The sequence below is a fragment of the Seriola aureovittata genome, chromosome 22 (assembly GCF_021018895.1).
Source record: "Seriola aureovittata isolate HTS-2021-v1 ecotype China chromosome 22, ASM2101889v1, whole genome shotgun sequence".
Classification (NCBI taxonomy): domain Eukaryota; kingdom Metazoa; phylum Chordata; class Actinopteri; order Carangiformes; family Carangidae; genus Seriola; species Seriola aureovittata.
In genome coordinates, this window is record NC_079385.1 from 10497803 (window position 1) to 10516638 (window position 18836).

At 38.9% G+C, this 18836-nt stretch overlaps 1 protein-coding gene across 1 annotated transcript in view; it reads left to right on the forward strand.

Annotated features, from left to right (window-relative positions):
* The window catches only part of ccdc146 (coiled-coil domain containing 146), a 51896-nt gene that overhangs the window by 16836 nt on the left and 16224 nt on the right, over positions 1 to 18836 (forward strand). The window contains exons 4-18 of the mRNA XM_056367593.1: positions 651 to 866; positions 3524 to 3581; positions 5731 to 5813; positions 6014 to 6107; positions 6230 to 6303; positions 7282 to 7509; positions 7717 to 7806; positions 8163 to 8259; positions 9581 to 9673; positions 10134 to 10301; positions 11048 to 11136; positions 12038 to 12202; positions 14446 to 14521; positions 14882 to 15030; positions 15206 to 15434. Coding sequence (XP_056223568.1) covers positions 651 to 866; positions 3524 to 3581; positions 5731 to 5813; positions 6014 to 6107; positions 6230 to 6303; positions 7282 to 7509; positions 7717 to 7806; positions 8163 to 8259; positions 9581 to 9673; positions 10134 to 10301; positions 11048 to 11136; positions 12038 to 12202; positions 14446 to 14521; positions 14882 to 15030; positions 15206 to 15434 — 1909 coding nt within the window. The remainder of the gene's footprint in view (positions 1 to 650; positions 867 to 3523; positions 3582 to 5730; positions 5814 to 6013; positions 6108 to 6229; positions 6304 to 7281; positions 7510 to 7716; positions 7807 to 8162; positions 8260 to 9580; positions 9674 to 10133; positions 10302 to 11047; positions 11137 to 12037; positions 12203 to 14445; positions 14522 to 14881; positions 15031 to 15205; positions 15435 to 18836) is intronic.

Genomic DNA, 18836 nt, shown 5'->3' on the forward strand with positions numbered 1-18836 from the left:
TTATTTCTCACTCACTTAGTGGAGCCAAAAATGAAATAATGACTAGAGCAAAGAGGTGGAAGCAAACACGTCGCTGAAGCAGTAAGAAGAAGGTACAACCACTCCAGCTGTAACAGGCTGAGATACTGTTGCTGTCAAAGACATTTCCCAAAGCATAATTCTTTTCAAGCTTTATTAAATCCGTGGTTGAACAGTTATTCTCAAAATTACCACCAAGACATAATAGAAGGAGTGAAATTATCGTTTGAGGCCCCAATTTCCTGTGAAAACGAGGGGAAAAAATCTGAATGTGCACATTAAATTTAACTAGCACAGTAGTCAGAAGTCTATCATGAAAATCAGCATCTAAAGTATAATTTACATGCCTATTGTACCACAAGTTTTGTGAAAAAAACGTATTCAGACTGTGCTAAGACAAGTGAAGCTGTTTTCACTTTTTCCTGAAAGCAGGTAGCAAAAGATATATAAAATTTAGATTTACAAATTTTCAATGAGCAAATAAAAGTAAGCAGCCTCATCTTAATTTCCTGTTGATGACAGTAGTCTGAATCCTTCTTTTCTTTTGTATTTCACTGTTTTAAACTGGTTTGAGTTTACTACTTTGTGTAAATGTAACATCACATTACTTAAATCATTGTTTCATCTCAAAGTGCCCAGGACTCTGAGATCCAGCGTCTGGAAGAGGCAAAGAGGTGTCGTGCTGAGCTGCAGAGGCTGCAGGCGGAGGTGGAGGCAACAGAGGAGCAGAGCACGTCTGAGGAGCCTGAAAGTGAGGTCAATGAACTGAGGCAACAGCTCCTCCAGGTGTACAATGAACTGAGAGCTGCTGAGGACAGAGAGTACAAGACACAACACCAACTGAAGTGGTGAGCTTTGTACATATACATACACTCATTATTATTGCAGTCACTCATGCTACAAGCTTCAGTTTCAGTCAGATATCGAATCAAATGCCAAATAAATCAAATGAAGTTGACATTTCAAACTTGACACAAACTCCTCTCGAATTCGGCTGGAGCTTTGTCGACACTCTCTCTCTCTCTCACACACACACACACACACACACACACACACACACACACACACACACACACACACACACACACACACACACACACACACACCACTGACGGGAACCCGAGAGACAGAGGACAGTAAGAGCAATACACAGAAGTGAAACTGGAGTGGTGAAGAGAGAAGTTGTGTACAGTATGAAAGCGTTCGCGTGTATGGACACACACACACACATACACACACACACACACACACACAGTCACAGTTAAATAACTAGGGACCAAACATTGAGCTACATGAGGCAGCATCTTTGCAAGTTTTTATTGACTTTAGAGGGAGGTGAAGGTGACAATGTACGACACACACACACACGCACACAGTATTGATACTGTGTGTGTATTGCTTGGCCTACAACTGTTTTTTTTGGGGGGGGGGGTTTCTGCACCACTGAAACAGTTTACAAGAATAGGAATAAAGACTGCCGAAACGGTTTCTTTTTCAGTAGCCACATTTCCTTAAGGTTTATCATATGAGGGGAAGAGTTGATGTACACAACAAATGAGATGTATACGCATTTCAAGAGGATTGTTATGTTTGCTATGAGAATGTGTTTACTTGTCTAAGCTCCATAATGGTCAGTGTTTTGGCGTCAGTCCTGTAGTCGTTTCTGTTCCTCTCTTCTAATTCTTTCCTTTCACTCCCATGAGTCTCTTTTCTCAGCGCAGTCAATTTTCTTCATTTTTCTTTTCTGCTGCAGGTTTCTCTTTTCCTTCCCCCAACTCACTCGGCACAACTGTCAGCGTATCCAAAGGGTCAAACACGCCCACAAAAATGAAAAATAACTCACTCAAGTACCTCTCTCTCTTCTCTATACACAAACTCTGCTGTGCCAAAGTGAGGTTATTGGAACATTGCTAAGCAACATGGTAACATACACCGGTGCTTCCCAAAATGTTTGAGAACCACCTGGTTTCAAATGGGATTTGCAAAAACAAAACACTGCAAGCAGTCAGTTGAACTGTGATTTAGAGATGAAAGCAGTTGAAATGTCAGTGAAGTGCAACAAAAATGTGTGTTGAAGTCTAAGCAGCAGAAATAGGTGAAGTGCGTGAACTGTAAACAATTGGTGTCTGTAAGTTCATTCCAACATTGAGCCCAATAAAGTTTGACAGGGTATGTGGAGACCACGGAAGTGAAAGATTAACTAATACGAGCTTGTGTGGTGAAAGAGTGAATGAGGTTTCTATAGGTGAAAATATGAATGAGGGGTTTTAAAGCTCCCAATTAAAGCAAAGTCTCTAAAATAATAATTTTGACTAATCAGTTTTGTTTTAACTGGTAATCAGCTTATGGATAAATCCTACAAGGTCAGATGAAGAATATTAAACCACTCATCAGATAAACTCGCCACTGTATTGCAAAGATATGCTCCGTAGTATAGTGATTTTTAGTCTGGAGCACACAGCTGAGGCAGAGAGCTGTGGGCCCAGCAGTAATTGAAATATTAAATGAAAACACTTACAGAGCGTTCTCTGAGGATGCAGTAATAGACAGTATTAGACACTGAGTGTGCATATTATTTGTGACAGCTTTTGGTAGTGAGCACTCTTGTCCTGTCATCGTCTCAGTTTCGTCTCTTTCTAGCCTTTCTTTATTTCACCCACTCCAGCCGGTTCCGTTCTCCATCTCTTGTCCACATGGCTAGCGGTCTGCATATGACAAGCAGATGCTCGCCATGCAAATATGCCTTTTTAGAATCTATGCGTCCTTTATCCGTAGGCAAACAGATGCACAGGAATTCAGCACTTTTTCCAGTCACATATTTTAGCATTCATGCAGTTTTTTCTATATATCAGTTAATATCCAATACATCAACTTGTCAAGAAGATTAATATAATTTACTCGGTGAAACATGCAGCTGTACACTATGTGCTGTTGTAAGGTTTTTCACAATAACAGAGCTGAATTATTTCATGCAAACTTTAATCAGCTGCTCAAAAAGCTTATGCCACAGGGAAATAAAAAATTAATAAATTATGGGGTTTTTATATGCACATTTGAACTTTGTTGGATGGTACTTTATGTTTGAGAAAGCTTGTGAGTGTGTGTATGTATACATATGTACAGTATATACTGACTCTTTTTATACACTGTTTCTACAGCATATCATGAAGTTTTTATTCACTCATTAATAAAAATAGAAAGGTTTCATAGAACTAATTTAAAACTTCTGACACCCATTTCGAGAACATGGGCTCTGAATCCTTTTGCCTTTCAAGTAAGACGGATTTAGCATGAGTTTAGTTAACTGAAAACTGCACATCGGGGTATTTTTAATGTAAATCCAAGTTCCCCTCAACGCATTCCTCTTTCTGTCCAACCAGGAACTGAAAAATGTCATTTCTTTATCTTAATAACCCGTTGATTCTATTTTATTTTTCACATTTTTTCCTCCTCTCCCCTCGTCTCATCACCTCACCTCCACTTACCTTACCTCACCTCTATGCAGTCTCCGGGAAGAGAAGCAGTATCTGGTGAAAGAGAATGAGAATCAGCCAAAACCTGCTGTAAGTTCATCATTGCACCATCCACGTCTAGTTTCAGAGATGTGGATTACTACTGCAACAACGGTCTTCAGAGAGGATAAATATGAGTTTTACATTAAGCCTCTATCCAGGCTTAATCCCTCCATATGATGACTTGCCATTGGCTCTTTTTAGGGCCATTTAAAGCAATGTGAAGCTGAATCTTTTTGTATTCCAGTCTCACATTCAGACAAAAGGATGGCACACACATTGAATAAGGTTTAATCTTTGTTACACATGGAGAGCGGGTTTTAACTGTTTAACTTAAAGCAGGCAAATCAAGTTAATAATGGCTGGTAGTCATATACACATTTATAAATGTATAAATGGAATGTAATTCTGCTCACACTATATTATAATGCACATGATTCATAATATATGTGTTGTATTAAAAGGAACACACACTAAAAATAAGAACATTCATGAATCCTCATAGAATCTCAGTATCTAGTTGAATGCTGACTGTATATCGCGCTGTAAGCCATGATGTATACTATTATTATTCAGTCTGTCAGAGGTCTAACACAATGTAGTGCACTTTGGGTATTTCCAACACTTGGATAGGCATGAAAATCTACAGTAGCTGTTGAGTCATCATCACAAACAATCGGCAATTGTGTTGAAGAAAATCCGCTCAGTACAAGAATACGAACATAAGACCCTGAGGGCAAGTCTCAGGGAGAACTGCATACACAACTCTACAATCATTAAACTTCATCAAAATTCTGTTGCTGATGCCAATTTCTGTTTAATTACTGATTGCAAAAACAAAACATTAGAAATGTGCCAGAACTCTGCTTTCATGCCAATGGCTGGTATCATTTTCATAGCATTCAAAAGCTACACTGTCCATGAGGCAAAAAGGCTTATAGGTAATATTTAAAAGCCAAAACATTTTGGCATTTAACGGACTAAACAAGGGGTATTTGAAAATGTTATCACAAGAACCTACACTCAGACATTATCAGGCTGGTCACTGGACAGTTGCTGCAATTGTAGCTGACATGCTTCCTGTAAAACTTTCTGCTCTCACAGGAATAAATCTGATATTAAAGAAATTAAGTTGAATGATAACAAATGGCTATAGCATAACCACATTTTTCAGGAGACACCCACATGTCCTTGTTTTTGGTGACCTGTTGTACAGGTTATCGTTCAAAGTGAATCTAACATAAGGAAAATATTTCCAGAACCAGTGACACATGTAGTTTAGCTACAGTAAAACAGTTTCTGAATTGTGAATTGTTTAACATGAATTATCATGTTAAGTGGACAAGCTTTTCACCGTCACTATGAACACACACTACACAAGAACATGAACGATTCTTAAAATGAATATCAGAATTGAGTCCAAATAATTTTCAATTATCAAAAAGAAGGAATTGTTAAATAACAAATAACAACATGCAGCTTTTACCAGAACAGCTCAGCCAATTATCTTTTAATGTAACAAAGGGTAAGTGTGAAAGGGCCTTTTGAGTCCCTTTCATATTGTTATCAAAATATATGCCCTATCAGACCAACAGCGTCAAGTGTGATATTAAGTCTAATGAAATACTGTGTGTGACCCCTCCTGGGTACCAAACACACACCTACATAATTAATACTATGTTTCATCACTGAGGCCTCACATATATTTCTAATTGTAGATGTTGTGTGTGTGTGTGTGTGTGTGTGTGTGTGTGTGTGTGTGTGTGTGTGTGTGTGTGTGTGTGTGTGTGTGTGTGTGTGTGTGTGTGTGTGTGTGTCAAGCATATCTCTGTTGTGCATAAAATTATGAGAATTATAATTTGGGCATCAAACTACAAATACTTTCAGTACCACAAAATTGTTTAAACTCTGAAAAAGAAGCTTGACTTTGGCTTCTTAATATTAAAATAACTAATAAAATATCTAAATTGAAATGACCCTCACCTAGACAAAAGCAATACAAGCAATAAAAGTCTTTCTAACTATAAAAAAGACTCAGTTCCAACAGTCAGTTTGCCTGACAGTTGGGATGAGACACTATGAAATGAAGACAAAAACAATAGTCTTTTGGCTGCACAGCCAGAACTCAATTAAATTCCTATCATTAACATGAAAATCTTGATTTGTGATCTAATGTTCATACTGTTGGTGGGTCCTCCAGGAGCTGGAGAGCAGAACAAAAGCCCTGCAGGACAAATATGAGGATCTGAGGAAAGAGGTGGCCCAGAAACAACTGGAAGTCAGGTCTGTCATTGCTGGGGCTTTTAACTTCTATTGATCCAGCTAGTGTGACAGTGCAATGAAGACATAAAAACTGTCTTATGTCTTGTCAGTTGAATACAGTAAGAAGCACTGCTGCTGAATCTTAAGGGCTGTTAATCACCATTTTTTTTAGAAGATAAATTAGCTTTTTTGTGTGTATCTTACTCTCACTCTCTGCACAGAAGTCTGATGGAAGATGTGGAAACCCATGAAACTCTGATACTGAAAGAACAGAAAGAGCTGGAGGACCAGAAGGAGATCATAGAGCTCAAAGAGGTCTGTGTGTTAGCGTGTGTGTGTGTATGAATGAGTATGGCTTACAGCACACCATCAAAAAAATGAAAAACCATGTGCCATCTTACATTTGTGTGTGCATGTGTTTCTGTGTTTGTTGGAAGGCTGAGAAAGCCCGGCTCATCAGCGTACCTGACCAGATTTTTGAGAAGATTGAAAGGAAACGCTCCAAGACGGAGTAAGTACATTTAACCCCGTAAAGTTCTTTACTGGGGAAGAGCAGGAAAGTTCAAACACCGGGAATTAAAAATGAGCAAATTCTGTGAGACAACACTACGGGGAAAGAAAAAAATACAGAAGAAACACCTTTTGAAAACTACTCCCTGAATTGCACAATCCTTGAGTCATATGGTTTAAATCATTCTGATACGTCTCCCTCCCTTCATCTTGATCTCATACACAAAAGAAATGAGCATCTGCTGCTAATTGTTTTTTGCTGAGTGTAAATTTTTGATTAAACCTGATATGGAACAGAAAAACAACAACAGAATCTGTGCGAAACTGATATTAAATATTCTTCATTCAGTTTTTACGTGGGGAAAAAAAATAAATTTTCCAGTTTCATTTGTTGTTCGGTTTCCTCTCTGCAAGGTATCTTTCCAGCCACACTCCTTTTGATGTACTGTAGACTTTGCAGTTCTGTGGAACGGCACTTTTTAATCCAAATAATGAAGTGAAAAATAAGGTACTATTTGTAGCGAAAGTTAAATTATTTTCAAGAATTTGAAGGTGGCAATCCTTCTCATTTAATAAAAATGACAACCATATGCATCAGCAGGCATCATTAATTTCATATTTAAGGGAAGCTGCATTCAAAAGCCCCTTAATCACCAGAGAATAGTTCCACTTGCAGCATCACTGCAGTTTCTTTTTATGTTTATTTCAAATTAATATTTGGCTCGTAAGTGATGCTGTGGAGCCGTCTGTATGAGCCATGTGAGCTATTTGAAATGCACCAAGCTGAGTGGGACTGCTGGGGGGTGTGTGTAAAAGATGGATGCACATGCTGTTATTTCATGTGATATTCACTCTTACAGGGCAAGTGTGAAGTGATAAAAGGATGCTCTTATGGCCATGGTATATATGGTATTATATATTATGTTTTACTTTCTTTGTATGTTCATTTTTTTCTGTCCCCTTCATACAAACACACTAGAGCTGCAAAGAAGCAGATAGGAGCACTAAACACAGAGATTTCAGAAACGGAGCAGCAAGTGAAGGAGGTGGACGAGCATAACCACTCCCTCAGGATGAAGAAGAAGGTGATGATGCAGGAGCTGGAGGCTCTCCAGGCCCAAGTAGAGGCCAGTCAGGCAGAGTACAGACAGCTGCTGAAAGAACAGGAGGTCAACAGGGAGGAAGAGGCTGAATTCATTGGGAACAGGTACAAAACTCACTCTAGTAAAAAATGGACACTGGTGAAAGTGTTTGAAAGAACAAATCTGATTCAGTTAACAACAACAACATATATAGACATACAGTATACCGTATATAACATATATAGAAATACAGTATTTGATTTAGTTTTAGGGTTGGGAGAGAGGCTTTCGCTCTGTGTTTTCACACGACAATATGTGTTTTTCATCAACAGAGGTATCCTGGAAATGAAGCTGCAGAACATCATGAGTGACAGAAAGCACCTGTATAAGAACCAGTCTGTGCAGCTCAGAGAGAAAAATAGGTACAAAAATATGTCAAACTGAGCTCTATCACACATGTAAATAAGTCTCCACACATCCATTAATTACACACTGTATGAGGGCACTTGCACTTGTACAGCTTATGTTTTGATTACCAACAAGTCTCGTTGTGATTTTTCTTTTCTTTTTTTTTCTTCTTTTTTTTAAGACTAATTTAACCAAAGGTTCAAAGCATTTCTTTAGCTGCATTCCAAACCGAGTTAAAACTCTTCATATTTTACAAGAATCGATATATTATGAGTCAAATTTGAGACAGTGAAATCCAGCTGAAAAGTGTTAGGAGCCATAGCCTTTTGATGTCGATAAATGTTTAAAGGGTGCCTGTGTTTTCCCTCAGGCAGATGCAAGCCCTCAAGAGGATGGAGTATGCGTTGACAATGGCCACTGAGCAGCTACAACACATGCAATCTATCTACAATGAGTTACAGGCACAGGTGACCGGTGGATTGATACTTTAAATGTCTGCAGAAGGAAAATCTACCCAAATTTGAAAGTAGTTGGAGTGTCCATGAGTTATCTTATATTCCCAGAAACTGTAACAAAATCATCCCAATGTGAGGAAATGTGTTTATATAGTGGAACGCTACTCTTGTACATGTAACACCTAATCGCTGCTTGGAAATATACTCATGGTTTCACTGCTATTGGCAGTTGTTTTGGTAAATTCTCCAGGCTTGAACACAGGTGTGGGAGCATTTTGAGTGCAAATGTCACTGTGCCAATGATAAACGCATTAAGTCCTTAACCTGCGTTACACCAGAAGCATTTTGTTATTCTCAAGTTTCCTGTAATTCTACTGATGTTAACAGTTTTTAAAAAGAAAGTGGAGAGAAGAAGAGAGGGAGAGACAGTCATGGGAAATGCATCAGCACATCTCACAAGCACATTACAGTATGAAAGGAAATCGTTATGACACATTGGGGAATTCACAAATGTAAGAAATATGGAAAACAAAACAGTTGTACAATTAGATTCATTGACGCTCTAATCTGCCAATCATCAACATCTCTCACATGATACATATAAACAAACATAAATTTGACTGTGAAGGCTGCTCAGATCAGGATTGGACAGTCCGTGGCTACACCTCAAAAATCCATCACACTTAAATCAAATGGGATGATTGATGGGTTTAATATTTACACAGTATTGTGGTCTAAGCTATACACAGCATGAGGGCTAATAATGGTTAGTATGAAGTGCTTCATGTAACTGAAATGAAATTCTATTGCAATGTTGTCTTAAACATATTGGTGTAGTTTTATTCTTCTGCCAGAGAAGAAGACAATTAGCAATTTTTAAATAAGGAGTGAAGCAGCTCATACCACTGAACACAAGACCTGGCAACCCTGCAGAGAGGGGCAATCCCAACCCCTGAGGGCATTCATCTTTTATAAGTTTCAGTGAACACTCACAGTGTCGCTTGATCCAAGCGCTATCAGAGAGGCCTTAGGGAAACTCTGATATATAGTATTAATTATTTTTGCAGTCAATGTTTAATGTGAGATTGAATATGCACTGAGTGAATTTGATATGAAGTTTGCTAATCTTTGTACTGGATCCTCACAGTCTTTTTTATCCTCGGTATGTGAAGTCTAAAGGACTATAATCAGGGAAGCAATTGATAAAAATTTATTTTCCAGCCTTTTTGTAAGATTATGGAGGGACTACAGCAGATGTAAGATCTCCTTGAACATTGAAAATCTAAAGACTTTTGATGTTAACCTTACTGACTGTCTTGACTTGAATTTCCAGTTAGATGCTGTTCCCAAAAGAGAAGACAGTATTCAGCAGAGGATGGAGCTTCAGAAAGAGGTGGACACTCTCAAAGTCAGCTTTGAAAAACAGGTGCTGACGAAGTGCAGGGGTGGACACAATATCAGTCGCAAATGTAAAATATAATGCAGTCTACTGCAGAAGTCTTTGAGGAGCCTGCAATTTCATTTTTTGTTGAAACTGTGATAGTAAAGTGTTAAACATAAAACATCAGGTGCAAGAGACAAGAAGTGGAAAAAAAAGTTCTGAGACATAATAAAACTTAACATAGTTGATTTAAGTTCTTATATTCTTCATTTTTAGCGTCTTTATCTTCCAGACAAAATTAGATTTTCTATTACATAATTTTCACATCCTACAGCATGTCACATAGTCATACAAAACTTATAGTCATACTAGACTATATCCTGCTCTATCCATCATCCTTGTATTAAGGGACTTTTAGTCCACTTTATGGTCTCATTCTGTTGTCAGTAACCCTTAAATTTGAGATTTTTCAAATGAGAACATCCGTACATTTGTTCCCAAGCAGCTCTCAGTGGCTGAGGAGGACAGCCAGAAGAATCAGCAGTGTGGGATGATTCAGGACCTGCTGAGGGAGTCAAACAGCCTCAGAGAAGAACTCCACAACCTCAGATGTCTGACACAGATCAAAGCCGAGGAGAGGGGCCAGAAGCACCGTGAACTGCTCAGGGCTGAGGTGCAACACAAACAACACGCAAACTACACACACACACACACACACAAACACACACACACACACACACACACACAATCAGGAACATGTAAGCATGGGCGCATGCACAGAAAGATCTATTTGAATCAAGTCTTGATGTCTTCATTAGTGCATTTAATAACATGCACAGACACAGATGTATATTTTACCCAAAAACATCAAAGTGACTAAAGTAGGATTAGTTTGATGTTAGTGTGACAGGAGAGCAACCAAAAATGAGGCAAATTCAAAGAGTGCAAATATCACCACAGTATGATCGGTTCAGAATGATTTGAAAAGAATATATAGATTTTATATCTGCCAAAAGAATTTCCCCCTTAGACTCTTCAATTTGGCTGAAATAGGTGTCCAGCAGATTCTTCCTCTTGGCTAAAATCAAATATAGTAGTAGCCTATGCTTTTTTTTCCCCAAAACCGTTCTAATACAGTATCTCCTTCCTGATTAGTAAGCAATGAAAACACGAGTCAGCAATGACCAGTGAATCAGTGAATTCCTAAAAAAAAAAAAACTTTAGAAAAAATCACACACTAAACCAGGACCACTAGATCAGCTAATGTGTTGTGTTAATGCTAATCTATTTATTCACTCAAACACATTAACATGCGCACACACACACACACACACACACACACACACACACACACACACACACACACACACACACATAAGTGATGAAACTGTGGCTTTACCTGTGTAACTGTGTCCACAGCAACTGAACCAGCACATCCAGCACGAGCTGCGAGAAAAAGACCTAATCATCATGGACCACAACAAGCTGAATATCATGCTACAGCGCAGGTGTCACTGTTGTTTTCTCTTCTGTTTTCTGCATCACTCACCTTCCATTACATGTGACAGTGTGTTTGGTGAGAAGAGGATTTTTGTTACAGAGAAGCTACTAAGCTGTTAATTGGTGGCATTAAGGGAAGCTCTTACTTTCTCTTTTTTTTTTTTTTTAAGCATAATATGGAGATAAATTGTCATATTTCATTGCACAGTACATGCAGTAGCAGGAATGGTGTCTCTGCATTCAAAGTTAGTACCTGTACATTATGTCCACAGTCTTAGCAATCAGTGTGAGCAGCAAATCAAATTCCTATACACAGTATATTGAAGTTTAGCCACTTATAATTGATTCCCTCTTTGTTTTTTTGGCTCCTCTGATCTGTGTAACAGCTGGGATCACAATTAATTCAGACATCTGCACATGTTGTCTGGGTAGAAAACCATAACTTACTAATTGGTCATACTTCACTACACTTAAAACTGCACCTAATCAAGCAAAAGGGACAGGATGATGATTAAATGTTGTAAATCCTCTGTTAGCAATCACTGCTAACAACTCTTGTTTTATATGAATGGTAAATGGAGATTTAATGAAACCTCAAACTAGTTGTGTCTTAACAAACTTTGAGTTGCTGATAATTTATCATGTGCATAAATATGACCTTTTACCAATGTTATCATCATATTTTATCACTGAATTTAACTTTAACACATTAAGTTTTCAGGCCACTTTATCAGATGAGTCAGCCATTAACAAATGTTCTTGGCTAATGATATAAAGCCTGCTGTATATAAATCCTATAGTACCTAGCTAAACTAAGTGTGTTTTCCAGCTTTCACTCTTGATAGTAGCCGGTCTTTGTAATGCAGGTAAAGAATGGGTTCATTTCTTATCAGTTTTTTTCCGCCTCAGAATATCACAGTATTCTAAACTGTGTGACACGATCATGGAAGAGAAGATTAAATACATCAAGCTGAAGCAGATCGCCTCACAGACTATCACAGAGCTGACGGAGCAGGTTAAGGTCCTGGAAAACGAGACGGAGATCCAACGATCCATTGTCATCAACAAGGACAGGTGTGCGTGCATGTGTTTTGTAGAGGAAGGGTTTAGGGATGCCTGTGTGTATGACTCGTTAGTACAGAAAAATAGCACATACTAATGCAGAAAAGAAGCCATACACATCTAGAATGAAATACGATAAAATCCTTGCAACAAATGCTGCCTTTGTAAAGCTTATAGGGTTCATTTTGTGAAGACATTATTAGTGCCACGGGTGCTCAGCTCCGAGGCACTCCTTTACAGCTAGAATAGCTGAGAGGAGTGCCTCTAATATTCTGTTTCGGGTTTATTATTCTTCCGCCAAATTTCGGCGCGTAACTCGTCCCGCAGCTTTGAGAAAACCCCGGTAATATATACATCAAAACATGCGTCTTGATCCCGCAAGGGGTGCTATGACTTTTGGTGTTAAAATTCCAATTTTTCCCAAAGTTATTCCCAAAAAACTGGGAATAAATAATGCATTAGAAATGCATTGGAATTTTCTTTAGAAACCCACCTTTTTTCTACAAAATTGCACCTTTTTTCTGAGTCACCCAGCTCTCTCATACCTGCACGTAGAAATGTGATTCAAACTATAAAACTGAGGAAAACTTCTGCTCTCTCAAAAAGACAGGAACTGTTTTTACATAACATGTAAACTTTTCAAACTGTGAGCACTCAAAGGAGGAGTGCAAATCACTTTTTCTTCAAAGTTAGAGTGAAAGCGTCAGTTGGCTAGAGTGCGTGAAGCAGTAAAGAATACCCTTTATTTTTATTTTTAACTCGAGCTCGCAGCCAAACCGTAAAAAGGAGCCATATAATTCTTTCTGAAAATGTAGACATAGTTGTTGGGATTCATAAAATGTAACTTTGACAGGCAGGGTCTGCACAAAATTTAAACGGGGGTGCCGAGTCCGGCAGCAATACCTGTCTCACTCTCATTGACACCTAATGTAATCGTCTTTTTTTTTCAAAAGAATCTCACTCTGTCTTCGCACTGAGCTTACTCACTCATTTTAAGGAATATCTGAATAAAATAGAGACTGTAGAAACTTCTGGCTTCAGTGTCTGGCACGGTCTTTTCGGTTTATGAAAAGAAGTAACGGTTTTCTCATAATTTGCAGTTGTTTGAAGCCATGTAGAAGCCAAATTCTGGGCAGATTTTCACATTGCCATGGCAACGGCAGCTCCTGACCTGTGTGTGTGCGTGCGTGCGTGCGTGCGCCTAGCAACCAGATAACCAACTCTCCAAGCTCTGCTAGCTTTACATTAGCCGCATGTTAGGTATTAAATTACATTTAGTTAGGTCTTAAATATGTAAGTCCATTTACTGCTTCCTTCGTAGCTTTTTTTTTTTGTTTTGTTAAAAGAGTGAATGAAGTTGTGACGGTCTCCGCTGAGACAGAGTAGAGGAGAAGCTACTAGCCCTCTCTCGCTGTCACTTCTAGTCGCGTTGCTCTCCTCCCCAGTAATGTTAAATTTAGCACAGAAAAAAACATAATAGTGGTAATTTAAATAGCAGTTCAGGGGATTTATTAACCCTCAGGGGTCCCTCTGTCCTTTTTTGGACATTTTCTTCACTTTTCTTTTTTGATTTGCTGATCATTTTGGCTGTGTTACAGCTGAAGGTATGGATTTCTGCAAGAAAGTGTCTTTTTTGACATATTTTTAAAATCTAATGTCAGTTACAGTCACTGTTACAGGTCTATTATACACTGGTAACACATTTTGTACCCTCTGGGGTTCCTCGCGTCCAAAAAAGGACACACAAAGAAAATGCTATAAAATCATCATATATCAATATTTTTTCTGCTTTTTTTTTTTTGCATACATCTCTTAAACCACTTCAGTTCTGCTCAAACCTACCAAATGTTTATTAGTTTTCAGGATTTTAACCCTTTAAATGCCAGTTTGAAGACATGTTGCCTCTTGTTTTATTAAAAAAAATAACACAGAATATGAGATATTTCCCACATAATACATGATGGAGGGATGTGACATTGTTTTATATCAGAGTCTTTTATATCAAGACATTTCTTAAAACCAGAATATGATCAGGGTGACTTTTGAACACTGGAAATAAATCATGTACTCATCCCGGCAGTAGCCCCCGTGGCACTCAAAATTTCCCTGGAATTTTCTAGTTATTATTATTGTAGCTTTTTGTTGACCATTGCATTTGTTGATAATTACCACAGAATCTATGTCTGCATCCCTTTTTATTCAGTATAACATCCTTGATATTTTTCTCTGTGTGCGCTCATGTGTCTCCATTCCAGGTCGCACACAAAGGCTCGTATGAAGCTTTCCAACAGCTCCAAAATGAGGGACAAGCTGCGCAATGACATCTCCAAGGTCGAGACCGACACACACAAACACAGAGATGAGATCAGTCAAAACACACTGTGGGAAACACGCTGTGGATCTTCTTTGCTATAAACCAATATCACAAACAAATGAACAGATTCAATATGTTACAGAGTGTACTATGACTCAGGAGTTGCAGAGTTTAACAGCGTCCTCTGTTATTTGTCTTTGTTGGAATCTCTAAATTGTTTGTGTCTTACTCTGAAGTGTTTGATGAAACACACAGTTTAACTTTTGTGTTCTCTATTGTAGCAATCCGTGTCATGCAATATCAAGTGGAAGCATTTCATTGTATTTAAAAGCATTCACTTTTTTTTTTTTTTCTTTTTTTTTACCAATATCTTCCAGGTTGCATGGAAGCACCGTCAGATCAGTCAGCAGAGTGAGGACAGCAAACATGAGGTGGTGAAACTCGCGCAAATGGTCAACCTCCAGGAGCAGGCGCTTATAGAAATGAACAAGAATCAAGAGACAACCATACAAAGACGCAATTTTCTGTAGGTTACAATATTTGAAGTTTTCACAAAAAAAAAATCACAAATTTTCCCTGAATTCAAGTAGAGGATGTAAACTACATGTAGCAAATGATGTGTGTGTGTGTGTGTGTGTGTGTGTGTGTGTGTGTGTGTGTGTGTGTGTGTGTGTGTGTGTGTGTGTGTGTGTGACTGACAGTGGCATTCAGCTCCTGGAGCATGAGGAGGTGTTGTTCAACCACTATGAGAAGGTGAACATCCAAGAGGCGGCCATCACTAAGGGCAACGTGGCGCTGGAGATGATGGAGAAGGAGATGAGAGACTTGCAGTTAGCAATTAACGAAGAGAAGAGACAGATTGACCTGAAGAAAAAGGAGGTGCCCCTCAAGAGAAAGCTGGAGGGAGAGCTCACCATGTTGCAGATAGAGGTAGGAAAAACATGAACCTACACTCTTGCACATCCTCACACAGTCATTACATTAGCGGTGGTCAGTTGACAGTCTTTAGTACTACACTGATAATAATAACGTAAACAACCTTATAAGTAAACACACCTGTCCACCAACATTTTTCCCACAAATTAGTTTGCAGTTCTAAAAGTTGGGTGGGATTACTTCTTTTGTTTAACTGAAATCTTTTATTAAAGTCCCCCCTGTTGTATAAACAGTGATGACAGTATCCTTATAACAGTCTCTCACTGCCCACTTCTCCTTTCTCAGTGTTTTACCTCATTTCTTGGAAACAAGATATGAAAACAATGTTTTTTTTTCAATGTTTTTGATGAACTAGCAGCATCTGCTGTGAATCCAGCCTACTACACAGCTCCCAAAGTTTGAGAAAAGGTACACTGAGCAGCTTTGTGCTTTTTATTTTTTGCAGTGGTTCGTGTTATTACTGGCACCAGGTATATTATTGTCTTTAATGACCATTGCACACAGGTGCTTGTGTGGTTGTTTTCTATAGCGCCCCCACAGTTTCCCTGGAGTGGTTTTGCTAATATAGCCACTAATTTGTTCAAATTGGGCCTATAGTATACTGCTGTTCCCATTTCCCCAATGTCCAATCTCTGCATGACCACATCAGGATGTGACTTAGCTCCTTGGCTTCGAAATCCTGTCTGCAAGCAGTTAGATGTGTCAATTAGGGCTTCCCGGTGTGATCGGATGCTAAGATCTGCACTGAAAAGACAGATTGTGTGTGTGTGTGTGTGTGTGTGTGTGTGTTGTGTGTGTGTGTGTGTGTGTGTGTGTGTGTGTGTTGTGTGTGTGTGTATAAAATTTTCCTTGGAACCTTCTGGCAAATTCTTTGTCTTTGTTTGTATCCATGTCAATGCCTGCAAGCCAGAGACCTTATCCAAAAGTGCCTTAGGTCATTGTCCAGCTAGGCGTGTGTGTGTCTTCCTATCTTTTGTTAAAAAAAACATAAATTTTAGACATGTGATTTATATGATGTCAGTCGAAAATTCTCATAGGATTTTAGGAACAAGATGATTGTGATACCCAAGACACATGAGAAACTCTTGTATACTCAGACTATTGTTCATGTTTATCAGTTGTTTTGTCAAGTTAGGGGAACTCCAATAAAAATAGTCAAGTACAAGCTCCAGAAGACAATATTTGACTTAGAACACCACTAATAAGCAGATCTCTGTTTTGAAATGCTTTCAAAGCTTCATCTCATAATGAGACTGTTGAATGCTCTAGTAAATTAACTGTGTAGAAGGGTTTTCTTTTTAATCTGATGAACAGACTCAATGTTAATATTTTACATTGCTTATAGTTTATCTTACTTTATGTCTGTAGGCTGACTTTTATCACTCATCAAAAGCGGTCAGTTTATAGCCCTGGTTTCAGAGCTGATGTGTTGTCGAGTTGCTCCGTCTGTAGTCGAACATCCTCAGAAGTTTTCAATAGCGACAGAAACCTTATTTTTGCTCCCTGGACTCTACAGACAGACGAGCAGAAGAAGATGAAGATCTAAACCTGGAGGGACAAACCCAACAACCACACACTGCACAGGTTTCTCAGTAACAGACTGAAACACAGGCATGAATAAATAACATAAAAACACAAACATGTTCAAGCAATTCTGCAATACATAGAGAATGACAGACACGTAGAAGGAGAGAGATTTGAGAGAGGCACATAGACACACACACACACACACACACATACACACACACACACGCACGCACGCACGCGCTGAGTTTCCCCGCCAGCGGCTGTATCGTGGGATTGGGTGTGTTGCTGCTCTGGATCAGAGCGACTGGTTTTTACTTGCTGCTGGACCAGACTTCTCTCATCTGAGTCTTGTGCTCTTTTGGATGAACGCAGTGTTGGAACATGCTTCACTATGTGCTGCTCTTTTGAAAAACACCCCCTTCCCCTTTTCTCCATCTGTTTACTCCTTCTGCTGTTTATCATTTGCTACAATGGGTGCTGTTGGTGCCATATTTTTTCTGTCTGTATTATTGTCTATTGTTTCTCTCGTCATTAGTTCCCTTCCTCCTCGCCTTTGTCTGACCATCCCGCCTTTTATCGTTCCCTTGAGACATTCTTTAGGTTTTTGTTTCACTTTGAGTAACTTTATCTACACATCCTTGCTTCTTGCTACATTTTTTTCTCCAAACGTCTCGCCCTCTCTGACTGACCTTGGCAGTACATAAGGTAGATTCCTTTTTTTTTTTCTTTTTTTTTTTTGTTGGTCAGTCCACCACGTTGGTCCAGACTGAAATATCTCAACAACTATTGGTTGGATTGCCATGAAATTTTGGACAGATATTTGTGGTCCACAGAGGATGGAGCCAGCTGATAATCCCCTGACTTTTCATCCAGCTCCACCACCAGGTCAAAATTTCCACTTATCCAGTAAAATATCTCCATCTACCTGAATTGGCACAGGATTTTACATTGACTTTATGGTTCTCTTAAGATGTATCCTAATGACATTGATCACCTGATATTTCCTCTTGTGCCACCATGAAGTTGACATTTGTGCCTTTGAGTAAAATATCTCTTATCGTATAATTTGGTCCAGAGATTCATGTTCTCCTCATGATGAATTCTATTAACTTTGATCTGCTGACTTTTCATGTACGACCATCGTCAGGTCAAACTTGTTTTGCCCAGCGCTTACATCACTCGCAAAACTAACGTCATTCTCATCACCCTCAGCTGTACTTTGTGTGTACTGCTAATTAGCAAGTGTTAGCCTGCTAACACACTAAACTTAGACAGTGAACGAGGTAAACATTATACCTGCGAAACATCAGCATGTTAGCATTATTAGCATGCTCACGTTAGCTTTCCACACAAACCACTGCTCTGCCCAAGTACAGTCTCACAGCTGCTGGCATGACCATAGACTCTTACATCATAACACTTGCATCCCTGATTAGTGTATTAGTGCATCTGTCTTTTCATCCATTCATCCGTCTAGTCATTCGATATCACTCCCTCTTCTCCGTGTGTAAATAGCAAATCATTTTCTAAATCACTGTTTTCCTTTTACACAGCCATCTCTCCTGGGTACAAAAAGTGAATCATAGGGGTCTCTCCTATTGCACTAGTCTTGCCTGCTCAATTCATTCTCCCTGCAAATTCATTCTCTATGCGAATTCAATCTCCATGCAACTGCCTTGCTGTCGATTTATCATATATATTGTGTATTTGTATTCATCTGTGACCAGTTTATCTGTTCATTGCAGACAGACCCCCCCCTCCCTTTGATGGAAAATTTTGACAAAGATAGATCGGGCCATCTGTGAGACTATTGAGGTTCAATATACTCTGAGGCTTTCATTTGCTCTGAGGAATTTTAATTGCTTCAAA